Source organism: Pristiophorus japonicus, chromosome 15 (assembly GCF_044704955.1).
Source record: "Pristiophorus japonicus isolate sPriJap1 chromosome 15, sPriJap1.hap1, whole genome shotgun sequence".
Taxonomy (NCBI): Eukaryota; Metazoa; Chordata; class Chondrichthyes; family Pristiophoridae; genus Pristiophorus; species Pristiophorus japonicus.
Genome location: NC_091991.1, coordinates 53,477,336 through 53,499,671, shown reverse-complemented (window position 1 = coordinate 53,499,671; position 22,336 = coordinate 53,477,336). Strand labels below are relative to the sequence as shown.

The 22,336-nt window shown below is 47.6% G+C and overlaps 1 protein-coding gene across 1 annotated transcript in view; it reads left to right on the top strand.

Moving 5' to 3' along the window:
• The window catches only part of LOC139280759 (IQ motif and SEC7 domain-containing protein 3-like), a 202,802-nt gene that overhangs the window by 29,599 nt on the left and 150,867 nt on the right, over positions 1-22,336 (top strand). The window contains exon 2 of the mRNA XM_070900434.1: positions 5,519-5,680. Coding sequence (XP_070756535.1) covers positions 5,519-5,680 — 162 coding nt within the window. The remainder of the gene's footprint in view (positions 1-5,518; positions 5,681-22,336) is intronic.

Here is a 22,336-nt window from a genome sequence, read left to right as displayed (position 1 = left end):
CCCTGTCCTAAATCTTGGTGATAGGACCATTAAAATATTAAAGACAGGTGCCATGCCAGTAGCAGTGCTACATAGGCACCCATCGAGTGCAGGTGGTGGGACACTACAGCAGCACCTCGCTGCTCGGAAGGGGAGGGGCACAGGTTAATCTGGTCAAAGGCGGAGACTTCACAAATATTTTTTGTAGTTGCTTCCTCACTGTTGGGCCCAGATTCAAATGGGATCGATTGTCATTTTACTTCCTCAGTGGGGCCCACATGTGCACACAGCAGCATGTATACAAGCCTTTGGCAGGTGCATATATCACTGACTGCAGTAATGATGTCAATGTCAAGATTTCTTGGGAATCCCAGCACCTTCGACTGGCTTCCAAATAGACATCGGGATGAAAGAAGGTTGACGAGAAAGCAGCTGCCCATCCCGAGTTAGAATTTCATGTTGCTGCTGTCAGAGGTGAATACCCAGATGAGACAACACCTGCCCCAATTTCCAACCCCTCCACTGCCACAATGCCCAAATTCTGCCCCAGAAGAGTAACATTTCTGGAGACCTGTCTTTATGGACAGAAAAAAGGAGAAAAGGTACAAATTTACATCCTATTTTTTAGTTATAAGATTGCTTTATTAAATGCAGAGATTTGGGAGCCAAAATTGCCCCTTTCCTTAAGGCCTCTTAACACCGGAAATTGGCGGCCAGGCTGCGGAGTGCAATGGCTGCCGACTTGTCCTGTAATGGCCGCCATTATCAAAATTCCGCTCCCATGTTATCGCAGTGGTGTTCCGCTCCCCCCGCCCCGCCCACCACTGCTCCGCTATGGCCAATCTGTGCTAAGTGTGTCGTTACAGTGCGCACCGCCGATGTACCCCCCAGACGGCTAAATTCTGCCGTGAAAATCTTTGGCCCGCCCGGTGGTGCCAAAACCTGTTTTTTCCCGGTGGCCCAGTGAGGTTGAGGCCTTCTGCAATGGCGGTGCAGCTTCCCTTACAGGGGAGGATGCACTGCCTCTGCCGCCATGTTGTTTTTGTTGTTTGTTGGCCGACTGCCATGTCGGCTCAACAATTATGCCTCCTGGTTCGACCGGGCCACCAACAGGCAGCCTGGCACCTCCTCTTGGGTGCCAGGCTGCTGGCCCGGCTGAAACCCTCCCTGGTGGCCCATTGGACCGAAGTTTAAAGATCGCGGAAGCTCTCCCTTTAGGTGAAGGTGGGAGCCGTGATGACATGGCGCCGTGATGACATCATCGCAGCGGTCACTCCGCACCACCCCAACTTCCGCCTCTCAATGCTGCCACTGCCGCATAACCACCCCCATTAAGAACGACTTCTTGATCCGAATTTTAAAAAAAACAACAAAGAGCGGAATGTCGCACAAGAGGCGACCTCAACCACCGCGACAGTAAAAACCATTGAAATGGGGTGCTTACAATGTTGGTTTTAACAGTTGTCTTTATTTGGCAGGATAGGGGTTAATGCAGTGAGAATCCCATTACCATCTCTTAAAGATTCAAATTCAATTGTCTAATTCAAAGCAACAGGATACTTTAATTTTATTTCACAGTTCTCCATTCCCTTTGGGAACCTAAAGATATTTTACATATAATATAACAAGAAACAGTGCATGAAGCAGATCTTTCGTACAGCAAGTGCGCCCACCAAATTCAGACGGGCTGGTTTCCTTACGGTAATTGGTCACAGAGGGAAAAAGTGGCCTTCCTGTAAAAGGACCAATCCGTGATGATTTCATGCTTCTTCAGCGGACCTGCCTGTACTGGCCGCACAATCTGGCCAACGCCACAATTATGATCAGCTATGATCTTATTGAATGGTGGTGCAGGCTCGAAGGGCCGAATGGCCTACTCCTGCACCTATTTTCTATGTTTCTATGTTTCCACCCTGCCCTAGCAGGTACCCCAGCTGTGCCAATAGTGGGAATTCTGACAAGGTCAGGGATGTAACTGGCCAGTGAAATCCCGATCTGCCATTGTTACGGCAACAGAATGGGATCATGGATTTTTGAAGACCTCTCTGCCAGTCAAAAATGTCTGAATGGAACACCAGCTGCAAAAATTCACACATTGCTTCTCCTAAAAAGGCTAATGGAATGTTGGCCTTTATCTCGCCCTGGCCAGAATACAAAGCGGGGGAAGTTATGCTGCGGTTCTATAACGCTCTGGTTTGACCCCATCTATAACGCTGCATTCAGTTCTGGGCATCGCACCTCACGGAGGATATATTGGCCTTGGAGGGGATGCCGCACAGATTCACCAGATGCACCAAGGCTAAAGGGGCTAAATGATGAGGACACGTTGGATAGAATAAATGTGGAAGATTAAGGGTAATCTAATTGAAGTGTTTAAAATGATTAAAGGGTTTGATAGAGTTGATAGAGAGAAATTATTTCCTCTGGTGGGGAGTCCAGAACAAGGGGGCATAACCTTAAAATCAGAGCTAGGTCATTATGGGGTGATGTCAGGAAGCATTTCTTCACACAAAGGGTAGTGGAAATCTGGAACTCTCTGTTGCGGCTAGGTCAGTTGAAAAATTCAAAACAGAGCTTGATAGTTTTTTGCGAGGTAAGGGTATTAAAGGTTATGGAACAAAGGCGGGTGAATGGCATTTCGATACAGTTCAGCCATGATCTAATTGAATGGTGGAACAGGCTCAAGGGGCTGAATTGCCTAGCCCTGTTCCTATGTTCCTGAGCATTGATTTTGAGCGATTCATTCACTTTAACACAGAGTGAGGAGACGTGGCTGTGTGGCTGATAAAGTTTTATTAGTACAGTCTTGTAAAAAACTGCTTCTCTTATTCTATCTGCTCTGGTAAGCCCATTAAATCCTTTTTGGTACTATGTGGCTGTGCATGGTGTGCTACTGTTAGTACTTACTGCACTGTCCACCTGCTGCCATTACTCTCCTTTGGTGACTTGCAACTCTCCGACGAAAGCAGTGGGATACTCCTCTGTCTCACTTTGTGCAGGGGCACATTCATTGCTTCCTCGCTGAACCAGGAAACACTCAGCTCTTCTACAGACCTTACATACATCCTTGAAGTCAACGAATGGCAGGGGTGCTCCAAAGTAGTGTTGCTGGCGTGGCCCTTTTGAGTTGTTGTATCTCATTAAATCCTGCAGCAACACATAAGGTCCCACCCCGCAAATGATGTGCTCCTGATCAGAGATGATACCACCACCAGGGAGTTGCCGCTGAAATTAGGCCAACTGTTATATAATATACATTGGAGTGTCATACTCAGTAACACAGAGGGGCCAAAATTGCCCCTTTTTATAGCTCCGTTAGCACCTCCGGAGGGCGCTAATGGAATGCAATGGTGTTTTTGCCCGAGTGATGGGGTTGATAGCACTTCCTGGGAAATTGCCCAGAGGTTTAGGGGGCGATGTCCCGACAATGCTGCGTCCCATGATTTGTACCCCGGGCTGGGGCATGTCCGGTGATGAAGTCATCGCCGTGTGTGCCGAAACCACACTGCCCCGCATCGACCCCATTGCGCCCTACAGGGGAAATTGCCCCTTGGGCTTCAACGATGGCACCAGCAGATGTCATCATCGCTGGCGGATACCTGCCGCCCAGGCACCCCTGAAAGGGGAGGCCTTTTGCGCCGTGGGCCGCCATGGGTTTTTGTTGGCTGACTCTTCTGTTGGCCCGACAATGGCGGCCCTCGAGTCGACTGGTCCGCCATCATGCAGCCCGGCACTCTGCTATGGGTGCCAGCTGCTGGCCCCATTGATTGCCTCACTGGTGGTCTAATGGTGGCCACCAAAGGGCCTGCAGAGTGCACAGTGGCCCTCCCCTTTAATTGAAGGGGAGGGGCATTGTAGAACATCAGTGCTCCTGAGTGTGGTGCTGGGCTCCGACCCTGGGATCACCCCTCCAAGGACACAGATTGCTGGGGACAGCGCACCGCCTCCTTTGAGGGGATATTGCGTGCACAATTCCACGTTGGGGGCGGGACTTCTGGGCCTGGTGATAAAAGCCCAGGCCCAGAAGATTACTGTCCCCAATAGGGGGAGGGGCAATTTAGGTCCAGACTGTATACTGTACATAGGAGTGCATTTTTTGAGCTTGTACGACTGTATACTGCTAAATATTTTACTGTCATTCTTTATGACATCATGCCAAGCCATCAAGTGTTGTAACAAAACAGTTGATCATTTTCTGTGTAGTTCTTTCCACAGTGCACATTATTTTATAATAATAATAATAACTTTTATTTAATTAGCGCCTTTAATGTAGGAAAATGTCCCAAGGTGCTTCACAACAATTTTACAATATGTTAGATATTGACCATTGAGGGAAAGAGAGAAAAAGCAGGAGAAGGAAGTGTAAAAAGAAGTTAAAGGCTCGGGTCTAAAGCGGCAACCAAAATACGCACCCAGATAGTCACAGGTGAAAAAAAAAGAAATTCAAATTACAATGTAAATAATACAATAAAGAGTATACAATAGTAAAATCAGTATAATAAAGATTAATTATAATTAAAGAAAATTAAATAATATATACCATCATTATAAATTAAATTAAAATTAGAAAATCAGCAATTGAAGCAAATTAAATCAGTTATTAGCTTTCTTTAAGATTCATTCCCTGTCCAGTGATTCAATTAATATGGAAGAACCAATTACCGTCCTCCATCTTTGTGATGTCATAATGTCATTACTTTTTATTTCTCATTTTGTCCCCTTGACAGGACTTGTAATAGCTCCAGACTCAAGCTGCCTCCGTTGTCAGGGAGATGTTTAATTCACATGTTTGCACTACTAGGGATCCAGCCTCCCCCTCCAGCTACCCATATATGAAATCATAGGCAAGCTGCCCACAATTTTTCATGCATCCATTTCAATGGATGAAAAATTGTATCCTAACTTGTACCAAGTCCCGTACACCCATCACCCTTGTGTTTACTGACCCGCATTGACTCCTGGTCCGGCAATGCCTCGATTTATAATTCTCATCCTTTTTTTCAAATCCCTCCATGGCCTCTCCTTTATATAACCTCTTCCAGCCCTACAACCCTCCGAGATATCAGTGCAACTCTGACTCTGGCCTCTTGCACGTCCCTGATTTTCATCGCTCCATGACTGGCAGTTGTGCCTTCAGTTGCCTTGGCCCTAAGCTCTGGAAACCCCTCGCTAAATCTCTTCACTTCTCTACCTTTCTTCTCCTTTAAGATGCTCCTTAATAACTACCTCTTTGACCAAGCTTTTGGTCACCTGTCCTAATATCTTCTTATGTGGCTCGGTGTTAAATTATGTTTGATAAGTGCCTTGAGACATTTTACTAGGTTAAAGGCCCTCTGTAAATGCTTGTTGTTGGTGGTGTTGTAGTGTTCCTGTGATATCCTAACCTGTGTGGCCAGCAGGCATGGCTCCTTGCCTGTAGCGTGCATTCAGAAAATCTTCCACTAGATGTAATATTGGGGCTCCTTGTAATCCTTGTACACTGCCTTCTCTTAGTTGCATTCAACATTATTTACATTTTCAATTTTTCTTTCTTTTACAGAAATCCTGACAAAGGAATTCAGTTCCTGATTGCTCGGGGATTTATCCCTGACACGGCAATTGGAGTTGCCCATTTTCTGCTGCAGCGGAAAGGCCTGAGCCGCCAGATGATTGGGGAATTCCTTGGCAACAACAAGAAGCAATTCAACAGGGATGTTTTGGAGTGAGTAATGACCAGCTGTTGCTTTCCCCCCTCCCCCTACCCCTATTTAACAGCTCGAGACCAAGAGGCCATTTGTAAAATTCAACCCTCAAAGAACCTCGAGCAAATTACACATCTGACCTCTTGCTGAAACAGTTCAGTCCCATGACCCATTGCAGTCTTCATAAATAGTTAAAATTGCTTTTACAAGGACTAGTGGCAGGATGAGAACCTTGATGGATATTTTGCTGCTGCTGTGTCTATCTGAAGTGCAGTGTGCCAGATAATCTGTTCCTGGGGAACAAGTTTCTTGTAAAAAAAAATGTTAAAGCATAAAAATTGCTGCTGGAAGAAAAGTAAAATACTATTACAGCACTTTCACAGAGTGCTGAAATGTGAAGATGGGGACTTCATAAAAACTTGCATTGGAGCAATACATAAAGCAACTCCACTTAAATACTGCACTTAAAGGGAATGTGTCTTGTTTAAAGTAACTATACGTCATAGGGCAGATCTTCCTCCACTAGATCTGTTCAGGAAGCAGAGTTAATGCAGAGAGCACTGGAAGTGCACTCTGCCAGGATCTCCAGCTGAGCAACCGAACTTCCTCTTGAGCTTAATTTAATTGAAAGAGTGCACATGGCTGCACTTTTGGCCACAGCCCAAAAATAGAAGAGGAATTATGGGTGCATCCTGAACCTTAAATGTACCAGCACCATTAAAAGGGCAGGTGCAGTTAGAGCCCCATGATAGAGCCAGAAGGATGGTTTTTTGTAGGTAATGGAGCAGGATTATTATGTGGACACCTTCTGATGAAGAATGGTAAGTTCTTGAATTAATGTATGTGTGTCAGAAACTGTAAATTAAATGTTGGTGATTTTTATGTTTATTCAAAGGCTCTGCCCCCTGTGAATAAGTTTGTGATGTTGTGCCGTGGCTGGGATGCCAGCAGCCTCCCAAGCAGTTGTCTGGACACCCCTTACATTCTATCTTGGAGCGAGCTTGTCAGAGTCTTTGCTCCAACACGAACAGCATCAAGTAGAGAAGCAGCAAATCAATTTATTTTTCAAAGGGCCAGAAAATTCATCCTTTCCATTAAGACAGGAGAGAAATTCGGCTGCTTAGTGCCTCCCGTTCGCGCTGGGGAGAGGCACTAACGCGGCGCTCGGGCAGTAGTATCGTGGCAGGGCGAATCCCGCACCACACATCACATTTGCCGGTTCCATAGCGCTGGTGATAACAGTTAGCGCCTCGGCACCTTTTGCCATGTAGAGCGTGACGTCAGTGAGCGTGTTACACTCGCTGGGTGCTCGATCTGCAAACTTCAGTAGCTCCCCATGCCTTACTGCCTTGTGCTGAAAGCGCCAGGGAGTGGAGGTGTGAACATGGCAGTTGGTGGGGCGCTACTTAAAGGGATGCACTCCAGTACTTCCATTCCAAAGGTCATTTATGCTTACCAGAGAGTGCATGATGTATCTGCAGCCAGATAAATGCTGCTTAGTCCCTGGAGTGCTGTGGGCCATCAAAGGCCTTTGCATTTAATGCCACAGCATCTTGCCATTCTGTACTCCCCGAATCATTGGGGCCTGGTATGCAGACTCCAGTGACCATCCCTTTAATGGCTAGAAGGCGCCTTCGCCAATGCTCACTCCCGATTACAGAACACCTCATTTTCGTTATCGCTTGGAGCCTAACGCCACCCAACCACACCATTAGTGCCTGATTTAATGCTCCCCTGCAGTGCAGAGACTCAATTTCGCAGGTGTTGAGATTGATTCGCACCTGCCGTTAAACTTACAACTTTTCAAAAGCTAGCGCCGCAAACATGGCGCTACGGAATTTCTAGCCCATCATTTCTAAAAGGTAGATATAGAGTCAACTTTTTGGAAGTGTTACCCACTGCACTCAAGAGACTTGAGCACATGATCCAGGCTAACACTTCAGTGCAGTGCTGAGGGAGTGCTGCACTGTCGGAGGTGTCATCTTTTTTAATTGAGATGTTAAAATGTAGTTTCATCTGCCCTCTCAGATGGTACTATTCAAAGAAGAGTTCTATACCTATGCAGTATCAGAAATATTTTGAAGACATTACTGGGCTGGCTAAGGTACGTGAAGGCACAAGTGCCATGCCAACGCTGAAAGACTGCTGGAAGCATCACTCACCTCAACACCACCCAGGAGCACATAGCATAAAAAAAGAAATGAATGATCAATTAGTAAGCGCAAAAGACGCCCACTAAACCCCAATGGGTATGCCTCCTCTCCTACCATTCCACTGTCCCATTCATATTTCCTGCAGCATTTCAGTGAGAGTGAGAGTGCCTGCTGCATTGCCTGCATGTTCACAAGGGAATGTTTGCAGACACCTGGATGAAAATGCATTCCTTAGTGCTCCCCTCTGCCACCGTAACTTCACATCAGAACAATGGCGGAAACCCCCTTTACATGCGTCAACCGGATTTCCGTCATACCTCTAGCAAAGTTACAACGGTGGAGCGGGAGCATACTATGATGCTAAGCAGCTGCAGCAAAATTTAATTTGAGGAAATTTAAATATTGAAAAATTTGTAAACAATTGAGGAACAGCAGTAAAACACAGGGGCCATGAAATCCAGGGAAATTCTCCGAGTCTCCCGCCAATGTTACAGCAGAAGACCAGCATAACCATCATGGACTGTCAAGGCCAGGAGCAATTTAAACAAATTAATCATTTACTGTATGTTGCATCAACTTTTAAAACACAAAGTAGGCCAAGAAGACTGCTTTTCATTGTCATCTGGGCAGTTTGGGACCTAACCAAGTCCTTAATGATCTATTCACCGGAGCTAATACTGATTAATGAGCAAGCTGAAGAAATGTCAGATCTGATTTAGTAAATACTCTCTCAGTGTGGAAGTTGTTAAAACTCACCAAAGCACAATAATATGCTCTGTATTAGCACGGGTTGTTCAAAGGTGCTGTTGCCTCCAGGAGATTCTGACTTAGTTGCAAACAGAGCTGCCAGTTTGCATTATCGAAGGCAGAAGCAGAAACACAAGCCTGCTTCTATTTTTACCACAGCAACATCTTTGGAGCGTTTCAAAGATGGAGGTCTCTTTTATTCTACTTTGATTTCATTTTGTTTGTCTCCGTCTTGCACCACTCTTGAACCAATTACCAGTAAATGAAAGGAGAAGGTGGATCCAGCCTCTAATGGTTCCCCATCTTCTCAGATGAGCATGCGTAAGGTCAGAAATTCATCATATGGGAACTCATGAACCTTCATATGATGTTTTATAAAGAATTTACTGTTGAAATTCTGCCATTTCTGTTGTTAATTATTAAAAGATCGAACTTTGGTAGGAGTTTGCTGTAACCATGTTTTCCCCAAGCCTTCTCCACAGAACTTTGTATTACATTTGAATTCACACAATGAAGATATTGATGGAGCAATGGGTTAGAAGACTGTCCAATCACCTTTGCAATCTAGACTGTAGTCCCGGCTGATAGAATGAGACTATCTCTCTGCTGGTCATAACGGGCAAAAATGAAAGGAATTTTTTGCACCCTCTGTAATGATATTTACAGAATACACAGATTAGAGTTGACATGGAATCATTGGGGCAAATTTTTCTTGGTAGTTCTGCCATAACTCCAGTGGGAAAAGATGACAATTGTTTTATTTTACTAATATAATACAAAAGCAAAATACTGCGGATGCTGGAATCTGAAATAAAAACAGAAAATGCTAGAAATATCAGCGGGTCAGGCAGCATCTGTGGAGAGAAACAGAGTTAAATCCATGGCCCGTCATCAGAACTGGTGAATGTTTCAAAAGAACAGATTCTTAAGAAGCACTGAAAGGGGGAGTGGAAGAAAGAACTAAAGGTTAGGTCTGTGATAGGCTGGAAGGCAGGAGAGATTAGAGAGACACAAGGGATGATGGGCCAAATTGAAATGGTAATGGCAGGAGTTAGAAAAAGGTTAGTCTAAAAGGTGTGAATGGCGGGATAATGACCAGCTGCCATTGGAGATAAAGAGAGAGGTTAGACAGTGAAATTGTTGAACTCGATGTTGAGTCCAGAAGGCTGTAAAGTGCCTAAACAAAAGATGAGGTGCTGTTCCTCGAACTGGCATTGAGCTTCATTGGAACAGTGCGGGAGTCTGAGGATGAAGATATTGGAATGGGAGTGGAGTGGAGAATTAAAGAATTTAATTTTTCTACTCAGTTCGAGATAGCGATGGCACTATTGCAGTTAACAAAATATTAGTTAGTGAATTGTACAGTTTTCTTTACAAATTATTTGTTCCCTTAACAAAACTGTCAATTTTCCAATCGTTCTTACCAGTTCTTACCAATGCTGCAAGGAGACCCTGTTCTAAGGTTGGCATTAGGGTACATAGTTTAACAAGAGCAAAGCTAAACATTGTTACATAAGAACATAAAAAATAGGAGCAGGAGTAGGCCATTTGATCCCTCTAGCGTGCTCCGCCCTTCAATAAGATCATGGTTGATCGATTTTGACCTCAACTCCACTTCCCTGCCCGCTCCCCATAATCCTTGACTCCCTTAACGTTCAAAAATCTGTCTATCTCCACCTTAAATACATTCAATGACCCAGCCTCCACAGCTCTCTGGGAAAGAGAATTCCAAAGATTCACGACCCTCTGAGAGAAGAAATTCATCCTCATCTCTGTTTTAAATGTGTGACTCCATATTAAGAAACTATGCCCCCTAGTTCTAGATTCCCCAACGAGGGGAAACATCCTCTCTGCATCTACCCTGTCAAGCCCCCTCAGAATCTTATACGTTTCAAGAAGATCACCTTTCATTTTGTTGTATATCTGTAAAGCATGCACTCCCATGTTCCGTCACCAGGGAGCGCATCCCCTGAAGTCCCAAGGGATACCAGCATCCCTTGGGAGCACTGTATATAAGCCGGCCCCTAAGGCCTGTTCCTCACTCTGGAATGTCTTAAAGACTGAGGTCACTGTTACTTTAACCTCCCTGTGTGCAGTCTCATCTGTGTTAGGAACACAATAACTGGCGACGAGTATACGAATTCAACGCAAAGATGCAGCAAACTGTGGGCATCCTGGAGAAGTTCTCGGAGGGTGAGGACTATGTCGAACGGCCAGACCAGTACTTTATAGCCAACGAGCTGGACGGAGAAGGAAGCGCTGCAAAAAGGAGAGCAGTCCTCCTCACAGTCTGCGGGGCACCGACCTACAGCCTCATGAAGAATCTTCTGGCTCTGGTGAAACCCACAGATAAGTCGTATGAGGAGCTGTGTAAACTGGCTCGGGAGCATCTTAACCCGAGGGAGAGCGTGCTGGTGGCAAGGTATCGGTTCTACACGTGCCAGCGATCTGAAGCAGCTAAGGCAACTTGCAGGATAATGTGAGTTTGATGGCTACCTGGAGCAAATGCTCAGAGACTTTTTTGTACTGGGCATTGGCCACGAGACCATCCTACGAAAACTTTTGACTGTTAGAGACACCGAACCTCAGTAAGGCCATTGCAATAGCACAGGCGTGTACATCCACCAGTGATAACACCAAACAAATCTCTCAGCACACAAATGCTAGCAATGTTCATAAATTAACTGGAACTGTGTTTGCGAGCAGAAATGTACAGGGCAGAAACCACGAGTCTACAACTGCCAACAGGCCTCAGGTGACCCAGATGACTCAGAGTCCGCAACAAAGGATGAATGCAAGGCAATTCACATGTTGTTGGCATTGTGGAGGCTTCCATTCAGCCTATTCTCTCCGCTTCAAAAGGTATGTTTGCAAGAGCTGTGGCGTGAGTCCGGGGAGCATCCGAGGCCTATAAAGGCCGTGAGAGGCAGCGGAAGTTCGTGCTCGCTGAGGATTGAGTCTGGGGAGTGTCCGAGGCCTATAAAGGCCACGAGAGGCAGCTGGAGTTCGTGGTCGCTGAGGCGTGAGTCCGGGGAGCGTCCAAGGCCTACAAAGGCCGTGAGAGGCAGCGGGAGTTCATGGTCGCTGAGGTGTGAGTTCAGGGAGCGTCCGAGGCCTATAAAAGCTGCGAGAGGCAGCGGGAGTTTGTGGTCACTGAGGTGTGAGTCCGGAGAGCGTCCAAGGCCTATAAAGGCCGCGAGAGGCAGTGGGAGTTCGTGGTCGCCGAGGCGTGAGTCCGGGGAGCGTCCGAGGCCTACAAAGGCTGCGAGAGGCAGCGGGAATTTGTGGTCGCTGAGGATTGAGTCTGCGGAGTGTCCGAGGCCTATAAAGACCGCGAGAGGCAGCTGGAGTTCGTGGTCACTGAGGTGTGAGTCCAGGGAGAGTCCGAGGCCTATAAAAGCCATGAGAGGCAGCGGGAGTTCGTGGTCGCTGAGGTGTGAGTCCAGGGAGAGTCCGAGGCCTATAAAAGCCACGAGAGGCAGCGGGAGTTCGTGGTCACTGAGGTGTGAGTCCGGAGAGCGTCCGAGGCCTATAAAGGCCGCGAGAGACAGTGGGAGTTCGTGGTCGCTGAGAATTGAGTCTGGGGACCGTCCGAGGCCTATAAAGACCGCGAGAGGCAGCTGGAGTTCGTGGTCACTGAGGTGTGAGTCCAGGGAGAGTCCGAGGCCTATAAAAGCCATGAGAGGCAGCGGGAGTTCGTGGTCGCTGAGGTGTGAGTCCAGGGAGAGTCCGAGGCCTATAAAAGCCACGAGAGGCAGCTGGAGTTCGTGGTCACTGAGGTGTGAGTCCGGAGAGCGTCCGAGGCCTATAAAGGCCGCGAGAGACAGTGGGAGTTCGTGGTCGCTGAGGATTGAGTCCGGGGAGCGTCCGAGGCCTACAAAGGCCGCGAGAGGCAGTGGGAGTTCGTGGTCACTGAGGCGTGAGTCCAGGGAGAGTCCGAGGCCTACAAAGGCCGCGAGAGGCAGCGGGAGTTCGTGGTCGCTGAGGCGTGAGTCCGGGGATCGGCAGAGGCTACAAAAGGCAGCGGGTGTTCGTGGTCGCTGAGGCGTGAGTCCGGAGAATGTCCAAGGCCTATAAATGCCGCGAGAGGCAGCAGGAGTTTGTGGTCGCTGAGGCGTGAGTCTGGGGAGCGTCCAAGGCCTACAAAGGCCGCGAGAGGCAGCGGGAGTTCGTGGTCACTGAGGCGTGAGTCCAGGGAGCATCCGAGGCCTATAAAGGCCGCTAGAGGCAGCGGGAGTTCGTGGTCGCTGAGGCGTGAGTCCAGGGAGCGTCCGAGACCTATAAAGGCCGCTAGAGGCAGCGGGAGTTCGTGGTCGCTGAGGCGTGAGTCCGGGGAGCGTCTGAGGCCTACAAAGGCCGATAGAGGCGGTGGGAGTTCGTGGTCGCTGAGGCGTGAGTCTGGAGAGCGTCTGAGGCCTATAAAGGCTGTGAGAGGCAGCAGGAGTTCATGGTCGCTGAGGCGTGAGTCTGGGGAGTGTCCGAGGCCTATAATGGCCTCTAGAGGCAGCGGGAGTTCATGGTCGCTGAGGTGTGAGTCCGGGGAGCGTCCGAGGCGTACAAAGGCCGTTAGAGGCAGCGGGAGTTCGTGGTCGCTGAGGCGTGAGTCCGGGGAGTGTCCGAGGCCTACCAAGGCCACGAGAGGCAGCGGGAGTCCATGGTCACTGAGGCGTGAGTCTGGGGAGCGTCCGAGGCCTATAAAGGCCGCGAGAGGCAGCGGGAGTTCGTGGTCGCTGAGGCGTGAGTCCGGGGAGCGTCCGAGGCCTATAAAGGCCGCGAGAGGCAGCGGGAGTTCGTGGTCACTGAGGCGTGAGTCCAGGGAGCGTCCAAGGCCTATAAAGGCTACCTGGTGCAGCTGCAGCAGGGAGGCAAAAAAGAAGTAGAAAGAAAACGAAAGGTGACATCACAGCCAAGGGGGTAAGTGATCGGCTGGTGATTGGTAAGTAGTTTTTCTTTTTCTTTCTTTATCAGTAAGTAACATTTAGGATTGTTGTTGCCCAATTAAGGTTATCTATGGGTTAAGTCATGGCAGGAGAGCTCAGACACGTGTTATGCTCCTCCTGTAATATGTGGGAACTCAGGGACGCTTCTGGTGTCCCTGACGACTATGTGTGCGGGAAGTGCATCTGCCTGCAGATCCTGACAGACCGCATTGCGGCACTGGAGCTGTGGGTGGATTCACTCTTGAGCATGCATGCTGCTGAGAATGACATGAATAGCACGTTTAGTGAGTTGGTCACACCGCAGGTAAAGGAAACACAGCCAGATAGGGAATGGGTGATCAACAGGAAGAGCAGTGCAAGGAAGGTAGTGCAGGGGTCCCCTGTGGTCATCCCCCTGCAAAACAGATACACTGCTTTGAGTACTGTTGAGGGGGATGACTCATCAGGGAAGGGCAGCAGCAGCCAAGTTCATGGCACCGTGGGTGGCTCTGCTGCGCAGGAGGGTAGGAAAAAGAATGGGAGAGCTATAGTGATAGGGAATTCAATTGTAAGGGGAATAGATAGGTGTTTCTGCGGTCGCAACCGAGACTCCCTAGTGCAAGGGTCAAGGATGTCTCGGAACGGGTGCAAGACATTCTGAAAAGGGTGGGTGAACAGCCAGTTGTCGTGGTGCACATAGGTACCAACGATATAGGTAAAAAATGGGATGAGGTTCTATGAGACGAATTTAGGGAGGTAGGAGCTAAATTAAAAAGTAGGACCTCAAAAGTAGTAATCTCAGGATTTCTACCAGTGCCACATGCTAGTCAGAGTAGGAATCGCAGGATAGCTCAGATGAATACGTGGCTTGAGGAGTGGTGCAGAAGGGAGGGATTCAAATTCCTGGGGCATTGGAACCAGTTCTGGGGGAGGTGGGACCAGTACAAACCGGACAGTCTGCATCTGGGCAGGACCAGAACCAATGTCCTAGGGGGAGTGTTTGTTAGTGCTGTTGGGAAGGTGTTAAACTAATATGGCAGGGGGACGGGAACCTATTCAGGGAGGCAGAGGGAAATAAAAGGGAGACAGAGGCAAAAGATAGAAAGGAGAATAATAAAAGTGGAGGGCAGGGAATCCCAAGGCAAAAAGCAAAAAGGGCCACATTACAGCAAAATTCTAAAGGGGCAGGGTGTGTTAAAAAGACAAGCCTCAAGACTCTGTGCCTCAATGCGAGGAGTATTCGGAATAAGGTGGACGAATTAACTGTGCAGATAGCAGTTAACGGATACAATGTGATTGGCATCACAGAGACATGGCTCCAGGGGGACCAAGGCAGGGAACTCAACATCCAAGGGTATTCAACATTTAGGATGGATAGACAGAGAGGAAAAGGAGGCGGGGTGGCGTTGCTGGTTAAAGAGGAAATTAATGCAATAGTAAGGAAGGACATTGGCTTGGATGATGTGGAATCGGTATGGGTGGAGCTATGGAATACCAAAGGGCAGAAAACGCTGGTGGGAGTTGTGTACTGACCACCAAACAGTAGTAGTGAGGTTGGGGACAGCATCAAACAAGAAATAAGGGATGTGTGCAATAAAGGTACAGCAGTTATCATGGGTGACTTTAATTTACATATAGATTGGGCTAACCAAATTGGTAGCAATGCGGTAGAGGAGGATTTGCTGGAGTGTATCAGGGATGGTTTTCTTCACCAATATGTCGAGGAACCAACTAGAGAGCTGGCCATCCTAGACTGGGTGATGTGTAACGAGAAGGGACTAATTAGCAATCTTGTTGTGCGAGGCCCCTTGGGGAAGAGTGACCATAATATGGTAGAATTCTTTATTAAGATGGAGAGTGACACAGTTAATTCAGAAACTAGGGTCCGAAACTTAAGGAAAGGTAACTTCGACATGAGGTGTGAATTGGCTAGAATAGACTGGCAAATGATACTTAAAGGGTTGACAGTGGATAGGCAATGGCAAACATTTATGGATCACATGGATGAACTTCAACAATTGTACATCCCTGTCTGGAGTAAAAATAAAGCAGGGAAGGTGGCTCACCCGTGGCTAACAAGGGAAATTAAGGATAGTGTTAGATCCAAGGAAGAGGCATATAAATTGGCCAGAAAAAGCAGCAAACCTGAGGACTGGGAGAAATTTAGAATTCAGCAGAGGAGGACAAAGGGTTTAATTAGGAGGGGGAAAATAGAGTACAAGAGGAAGCTTGCCGGGAACATAAAAACTGACTGCAAAAGCTTCTATAGACATGTGAAGAGAAAAAGATTAGTGAAGACAAACGTAGAGCCCTTGCAGTTGGACTCAGGTGAATTAATAATGGGGAACCAAGAAATAGCAGACCAATTGAACAAATACTTTGGTTCTGTCTTCACGAAGGAAGACACAAATGACCTTTCAGATGTCCGAGGGGAACGACGGTCTAGTGAGAAGGAGGAACTGAAGGATATCCTTATTAGGCGGGAAATTGTTTTGGGTAAATTGATGGGATTGAAGGCCGACAAATCCCCGGGGCCTGATTGTCTGCATCCCAGAGTACTTAAGGAGGTGGCCCTAGAAATAGTGGATGCATTGGTGATCATTTTCCAACAGTCTATCGACTCTAGATCAGTTCCTATGGACTGGAGGGTCGCTAATGTACTCCACTTTTTAAAAAAGGAGGGAGAGAGAAAACGGGAAATTATAGACCGGTTAGCCTGACATCAGTAGTGGGAAAAATGTTGGAATCAATTATTAAGGATGAAATAGCAGCGCATTTGGAAAGCAGTGACAGGATCGGTCCAAGTCAGCATGGATTTGTGAAAGGTAAATCATGCTTGACAAATCTTCTGGAATATTTTGAGGATATAACTCGTAGAGTGGACAAGGAAGAACCAGTGGATGTGGTGTATTTGGACTTTCAAAAGGCCTTTGACAAGGTCCCACAAAAGAGATTGGTGTGCAAAATAAAAACACATGGTATTGGGGATAATGTACTGGCATGGATAGAGAATTGGTTGGCAGACAGGAAGCAGAGAGTCAGGATAAACGGGTTCTTTTCAGAATGGGAGGCAGTGACTAGTGGAGTGCCGCAGGGCTCAGTGCTGGGACCCCAGATCTTTACAATATACATTAATGATTTGGACGAAGTAATTGAGTGTAATATCTCCAAGTTTGCAGATGACACTAAACTGGGTGGCGATGTGAGCTGTGAGGAGGATGCTAAGAGGCTGCAGGGTGATTTGGACAGGTTAGGTGAGTGGGCCAATGCATGGCAGATGCAGTATAATGTGGATAAATGTGAGGTTATCCACTTTGGTGGCAAAAACACGAAGGCAGAGTATTATCTGGATGGTGGCAGATTAGGGAAAGGGGAGGTGCAACGAGACCTGGGTGTCATGGTTCATCAGTCATTGCAAGTTGGCATGCAGGTACAGCAGGCATTGAAGAAGGCAAATGGCATGTTGGCCTTCATAGCTAGGGGATTTGAGTATAGGGGCAGGGAGGTCTGACTGCAGTTGTACAGGGCCTTGGTGAGGCTTCACCTGGAATATTGTGTTCAGTTTTGGTCTCCTAATCTGAGGAAGGATGTTCTTGCTATTGAAGGAGTGCAATGAAGGTTCACCAGACTGATTTCAGGGACAGTTGGACTGACATATGAGGAGAGACTGGATCAACTGGGCCTTTACACACTGAAGTTTAGAAGGATGAGAGGGGATCTCATAGAAATGTATAAGATTCTGACGGGACAGGACAGGTTAGATGCGGGAAGAATGTTCCCGATGTTGGGGAAGTCCAGAACCAGGGGACACAGTCTTAGGATAAGGGGTAGGCCACTTAGGACTGAGATGAGGAGAAACTTCTTCACTCAGAGAGTTGTTAACCTGTGGAATTCCCTGCTGCAGAGAGTCGTTGATGCCAGTTCATTGTATGTATTCAAGAGGGAGTTCGATATGGCCCTTTCGGCTACAGGGATCAAGGGGTATGGAGAGAAAGCGGGAAAGGGGTACTGAGGTGAATGATCAGCCGTGATCATATTGAATGGTGATGCAGGCTCGAAGGGCCGAATGGCCTACCCCTGCACCTATTTTCTATGTTTCTATGGAACAATGGGGCACCTCCAATGAGCTTGCAGATGAGCTGCAAGCTCTGTACAACCTGCTAACCACCACGTGGCAGAGGAAGATCGGTCCATGCTGGATCAAAGCAATTTCGAGCCTCAGAGAGAGGAGGCAGATTCTGAAGTATACGGGGTGCACATATTTTCGACGAAATGTCCACCTATAATGCTAAATGTAAACTTGAATGGCTTATCCGCAGCCATGGAACTGGACACTGGCACTAGCCAATATATCATAAGTAAAAATATGTTTGAGAGACTGTGGTGCAACAAGGCACTCAGACCAGTCCTGAGCCCCATGCTCATGAAACTGAGAACGTACACCAAAGAGCTTATCACTGTCCTGGCCAGCGCCATGGTCAAGGTCACCTACGAGGGCACGGTGCACGAACTGCCACTCTGGATTGTCCCGGGTGATTGCCCCACACTGCTTGGAAGGAGCTGGCTGGGCAAAATCCACTGGAACTGGGATGATATCCGAGCGTTATCACATGTCGATGAGGCCTCATGTACCCAGGTTCTTAACAAATTTCCTTCCCTTTTTGAGCCAGGCATTGGAAACTTTTCCGGGGCGAAGGTGCGGATCCACTTGGTCCCAGAGGCACAACCCATTCACCACAAGGCGCGAGTGGTTCCTCACATGATGAGGGAGAGAGTGGAAATTGAGCTGGGCAGGCTGCAACGCGAGGGCATCATCTCCCCAGTGGAATTCAGCGAGTGGGCCAGCCCGATTTTTCCAGTACTCAAAAGTGATGGCACGGTCAACATTTGCGGCGATTATAAAGTAAATATAATCGTTTCTCGCTACAGGACCAATACCCGCTACCTAAGGCAGACGACCTATTTGCAACGCTGGCAGGAGGCAAGACGTTCACCAAGCTCGACCTGACTTCGGCCTACATGACGCAGGAGCTGGAGGAGTCTTCGAAGGGCCTCACCTGCATCAGCACGCACAAGGGACTGTTCACCTACAAAAGATGACTGTTTGGAATTCGGTCGGCTGCAGCGATCTTCAAGAAAAACATGGAGAGCCTACTCAAGGTGGTAGCATGCACGGTAGTTTTTTAGGACGACATATTGGTCACAGGTCGGGACACCGCCGAGCATCTACAAAACCTGGAGGAGGTCCTCCAGCGATTGGATCGCGTAGGGCTGCGGCTGAAGAGGTCGAAATGCGTCTTCATGGAAACAGAAGTGGAGTTTTTGGGGAGAAAGATCGCGGCGGCAGCATTCGGCCCACAGATGCCAAGACAGAGGCTATCAGGAATGCGCCCAGGCCACAGAACGTCACGGAGCTGCGGTCGTTCCTGGGACTCCTCAACTATTTTGGTAACTTCCTACCAGGGTTAAGCACCCTCTTAGAGCCCTTTATGTGTTATTGCGTAAAGGTGAGAATTGGGTATGGGGAAAAAAACAAATAATTGCTTTTGAGAAAGCCAGAAACATTTTATGCTCCAACAAGCTGCTTGTATTGTATAACTCGAGTAAAAGACTGGTGCTAGCATGTGATGCATCATCGTATGGAGTCGGGTGTTTATTACAACAAGCTAACGTTGCGGGGAAGTTGCAACCTGTTGCCTATGCCTCCAGGAGCTTGTCTAAGGCCGAGAGGGCCTACAGCATGATTGAGAAAGAGGCATTAGCGTGTGTGTTCGGGGTAAAGACAATGCATCAGTACCTGTTTAGCCTCAAATTTGAGCTGGAAACCGATCACAAGCCCCTCACATCCCTGTTTGCTGAAAACAAGGGGATAAATACTAATGCCTCAGCCTGCATACAAAGGTGGGCACTCACGCTATCAGCGTATAACTATACCATCCGCCACAGGTCAGGCACCGAGAACTGTGCGGATGCTCTCAGTCGGCTACCATTGCCCACCACGGGAGTGGAAATGGCGCAGCCTGCAAATTTGTTGATGGTGGCGCAGCCGGCAGCCTTGTTGATAGTCATGGAAGCATTTGAAAATGATAAATCACCTGTCACGGCCCGCCAGATTAGGACTTGGACCAGCCAAGATCCTCTGCTGTCCCTAGTAAAAAACTGTGTACTGCATGGGATCTGGGCCAGCATTCCCGTTGAAATGCAAGAGCTAATCAAGCCGTTCCAGCGGCGAAAGGACAAGCTGTCCATTCAGGCAGACTGCCTGTTGTGGGATAACCGCGTAGTACTACCAAAAAAGGGCAGGGAGACGTTCATCTCGGATCTCCACAGTACACACCCGGGTATAGTAATGATGAAAGCAATAGCCAGATCCCACGTGTGGTGGCCCGGTATCGACTCTGACTTAGAGTCCTGTGTACGGCAATGCAGCGTGTGTGCTCAGTTGAGCAACGAGCACCGATGGGAGGCACCACTAAGTTTGTGGTCCTGGCCCTCCAGACCATGGTCGAGGATCTATGTCGTTTCTCAGTAAAATGTCCCTGGTGGTGGTGGATGCTTTTTCAAAATGGATTGAATATGAAATAATATCAGGAAGCACCGCCACCGCCACCATTGAAAGCCTGAGGGCCATGTTTGCCACCCATGGCCTGCCTGACATACAGGTCAGTGACAACGGGCCATGTTTCACCAGTGCCGAATTTAAAGAATTCATGAACCGCAATGGGATCAAACATGTCACCTCAGCCCCGTTTAAACCAATGGGCAGGCAGAACGGGCAGTACAAACTATCAAACAGAGCCTCAAACGAGTCACACAAGGTTCTCTCCAAACCCGTCTGTCCCGAGTACTGCTCAGCTACTGCACGAGACCCCACTCGGTCACAGGGGTGCCCCCGGCTGAGCTATGCATGAAAAGGACACTTAAAACCAGACTCTCGCTGGTTCACCCCACTCTGCATGATCAGGTGGAGAGCAGGCCGCAGCAACAAAATGTAAACAATGGTTGCGCCACTGTGTCACGGGGAATTGATCTGAATGACCCTGTGTATGTGCTAAACTATGGACATGGTCCCAAGTGGATCGCGGGCACGGTGATAGCTAAAGAAGGGATAGGGTGTTTGTAGTCAAACTAGACAATGGACAAATTTGCAGAAAGTACTTGGACCAAACAAGGCTGCGGTTCACAGACTGCCCTGAAGAACCCACAGCAGACACCACCTTTTTCAAGCCCACAACACACACCCAAAGGATCAACGACACCACCCCGGACCAGGAAATCAAACCCATCACGCCCAACAGCGCAGTAAGGCCATGCTCACACAGCAGCCCTGCAGGGCGAACAACACACCAGCCCAGCGAGGGCACAGCCACCAGGGAGCGCATCCCCTGAAGTCCCAAGGGATCCCAGCATCTCTTGGGAGCACTGTATATAAGTCGGCACCTAAGGCCTGTTCCTCACTCTGGAGTGTCTTAATAAAGACTGAGGTCACTGTTACTTTAACCTCCCTGTTTGCATTTTCATCTGTGTTAGGAACAGAATACATTCTTCTAAACTCCACTGAGTATAGGCCCAACTTGCTCAAACTTTCTTCATAAGACAACCCCTTCATCTCAGGAATCAACCTCGTGAACCTTCTCTGAACTGCGTCCAATACAAGTATACCCGTCCTTAAATAAGAAGACCAAAACTTACATCGTACTCCAGGTATGGTCTCACCAATGTCCTGTACAGTTGGAGCAGGACTTGCCTACTTTTATACTCCATCCCCCTTGCAATAAAGGCCAACATTCCATTTGCCTTCCTAATTACTTGCTGTACCTGCATACTAACTTTTTGTGTTTCATGTACAAGGACCCCCAGATCCCTCTATACTGCAGAATTTTGTAATTACTCCCCATTTAAAAAATAATTTACTTTTTAATTTTATCTACCAAAGTGGATAACCTCACATTTCCCGCATTATACTCCATCTGCCAAATTTTTGCCCACTCACTTAGCTTATTTGCAGATTTTTTGTGTGCTCCTCACAACTTGCTTTCCCACCTATCTTTGTATCATCAGCAAATTTGGCTACATTTCACTCGGTCCCTTCATCCAAGTCATTAATATAGATTGTAAATAGTTGAGGCCCCAGCACTGATCCCTGTGGTACCCCACTAATTTCAGTTTGCCAACCTGAAATTACCCATTTATCCTGACTCTCTGCTTTCTGTTAGTTAGCCAATCCTCTATGCATGCTAATATATTACACCCAACCCCGTGAGCTCTTATCTTGTACAGTAACCTTTTGTGTGGCACCTTATCGAATGCCTTCTGGAAAACCAAATACATGACATCTACTGATTCCCCCTTATCCACCCTGCTCATTACATCATCAAAGAACTCCAGCAAATTTGTCAAACATGATTTCCCTTTCATAAAACCATGCTGACTCTACTTGACTGTATTATGATTTCCTAAATGTCCTGCTACTACTTCTTTAATAATGTGCTATAGCAAACGCTTCTTATAGAGGGATAATTTTCCAACTTTGCACAGCGCAGTGGGGAGCCTCGTGCACTGTGACGCATATTGAAAATTCTGGTGCCTGCTGTGCATGATTCTCTGACCATTAATATAAGCAGTCGGAAAATTATATGCAGCTGTGCGCAAATTTCCAATATGTATCACTGTTACGCAAAGCTCTCAGTTGGAAGAGTAAAGTCGGAAAAATATTCCATAGATGATCAAAGTATTTCACCCTCTCATTATAATATTGCTTGCCTTACAAAGCACCAATTTCAGCCCACGAAAAACATTGCGCTAATTGATGATACCTAACGTTTTGGTTGTCGCTGCCATTTGTGCTGTCATTTAA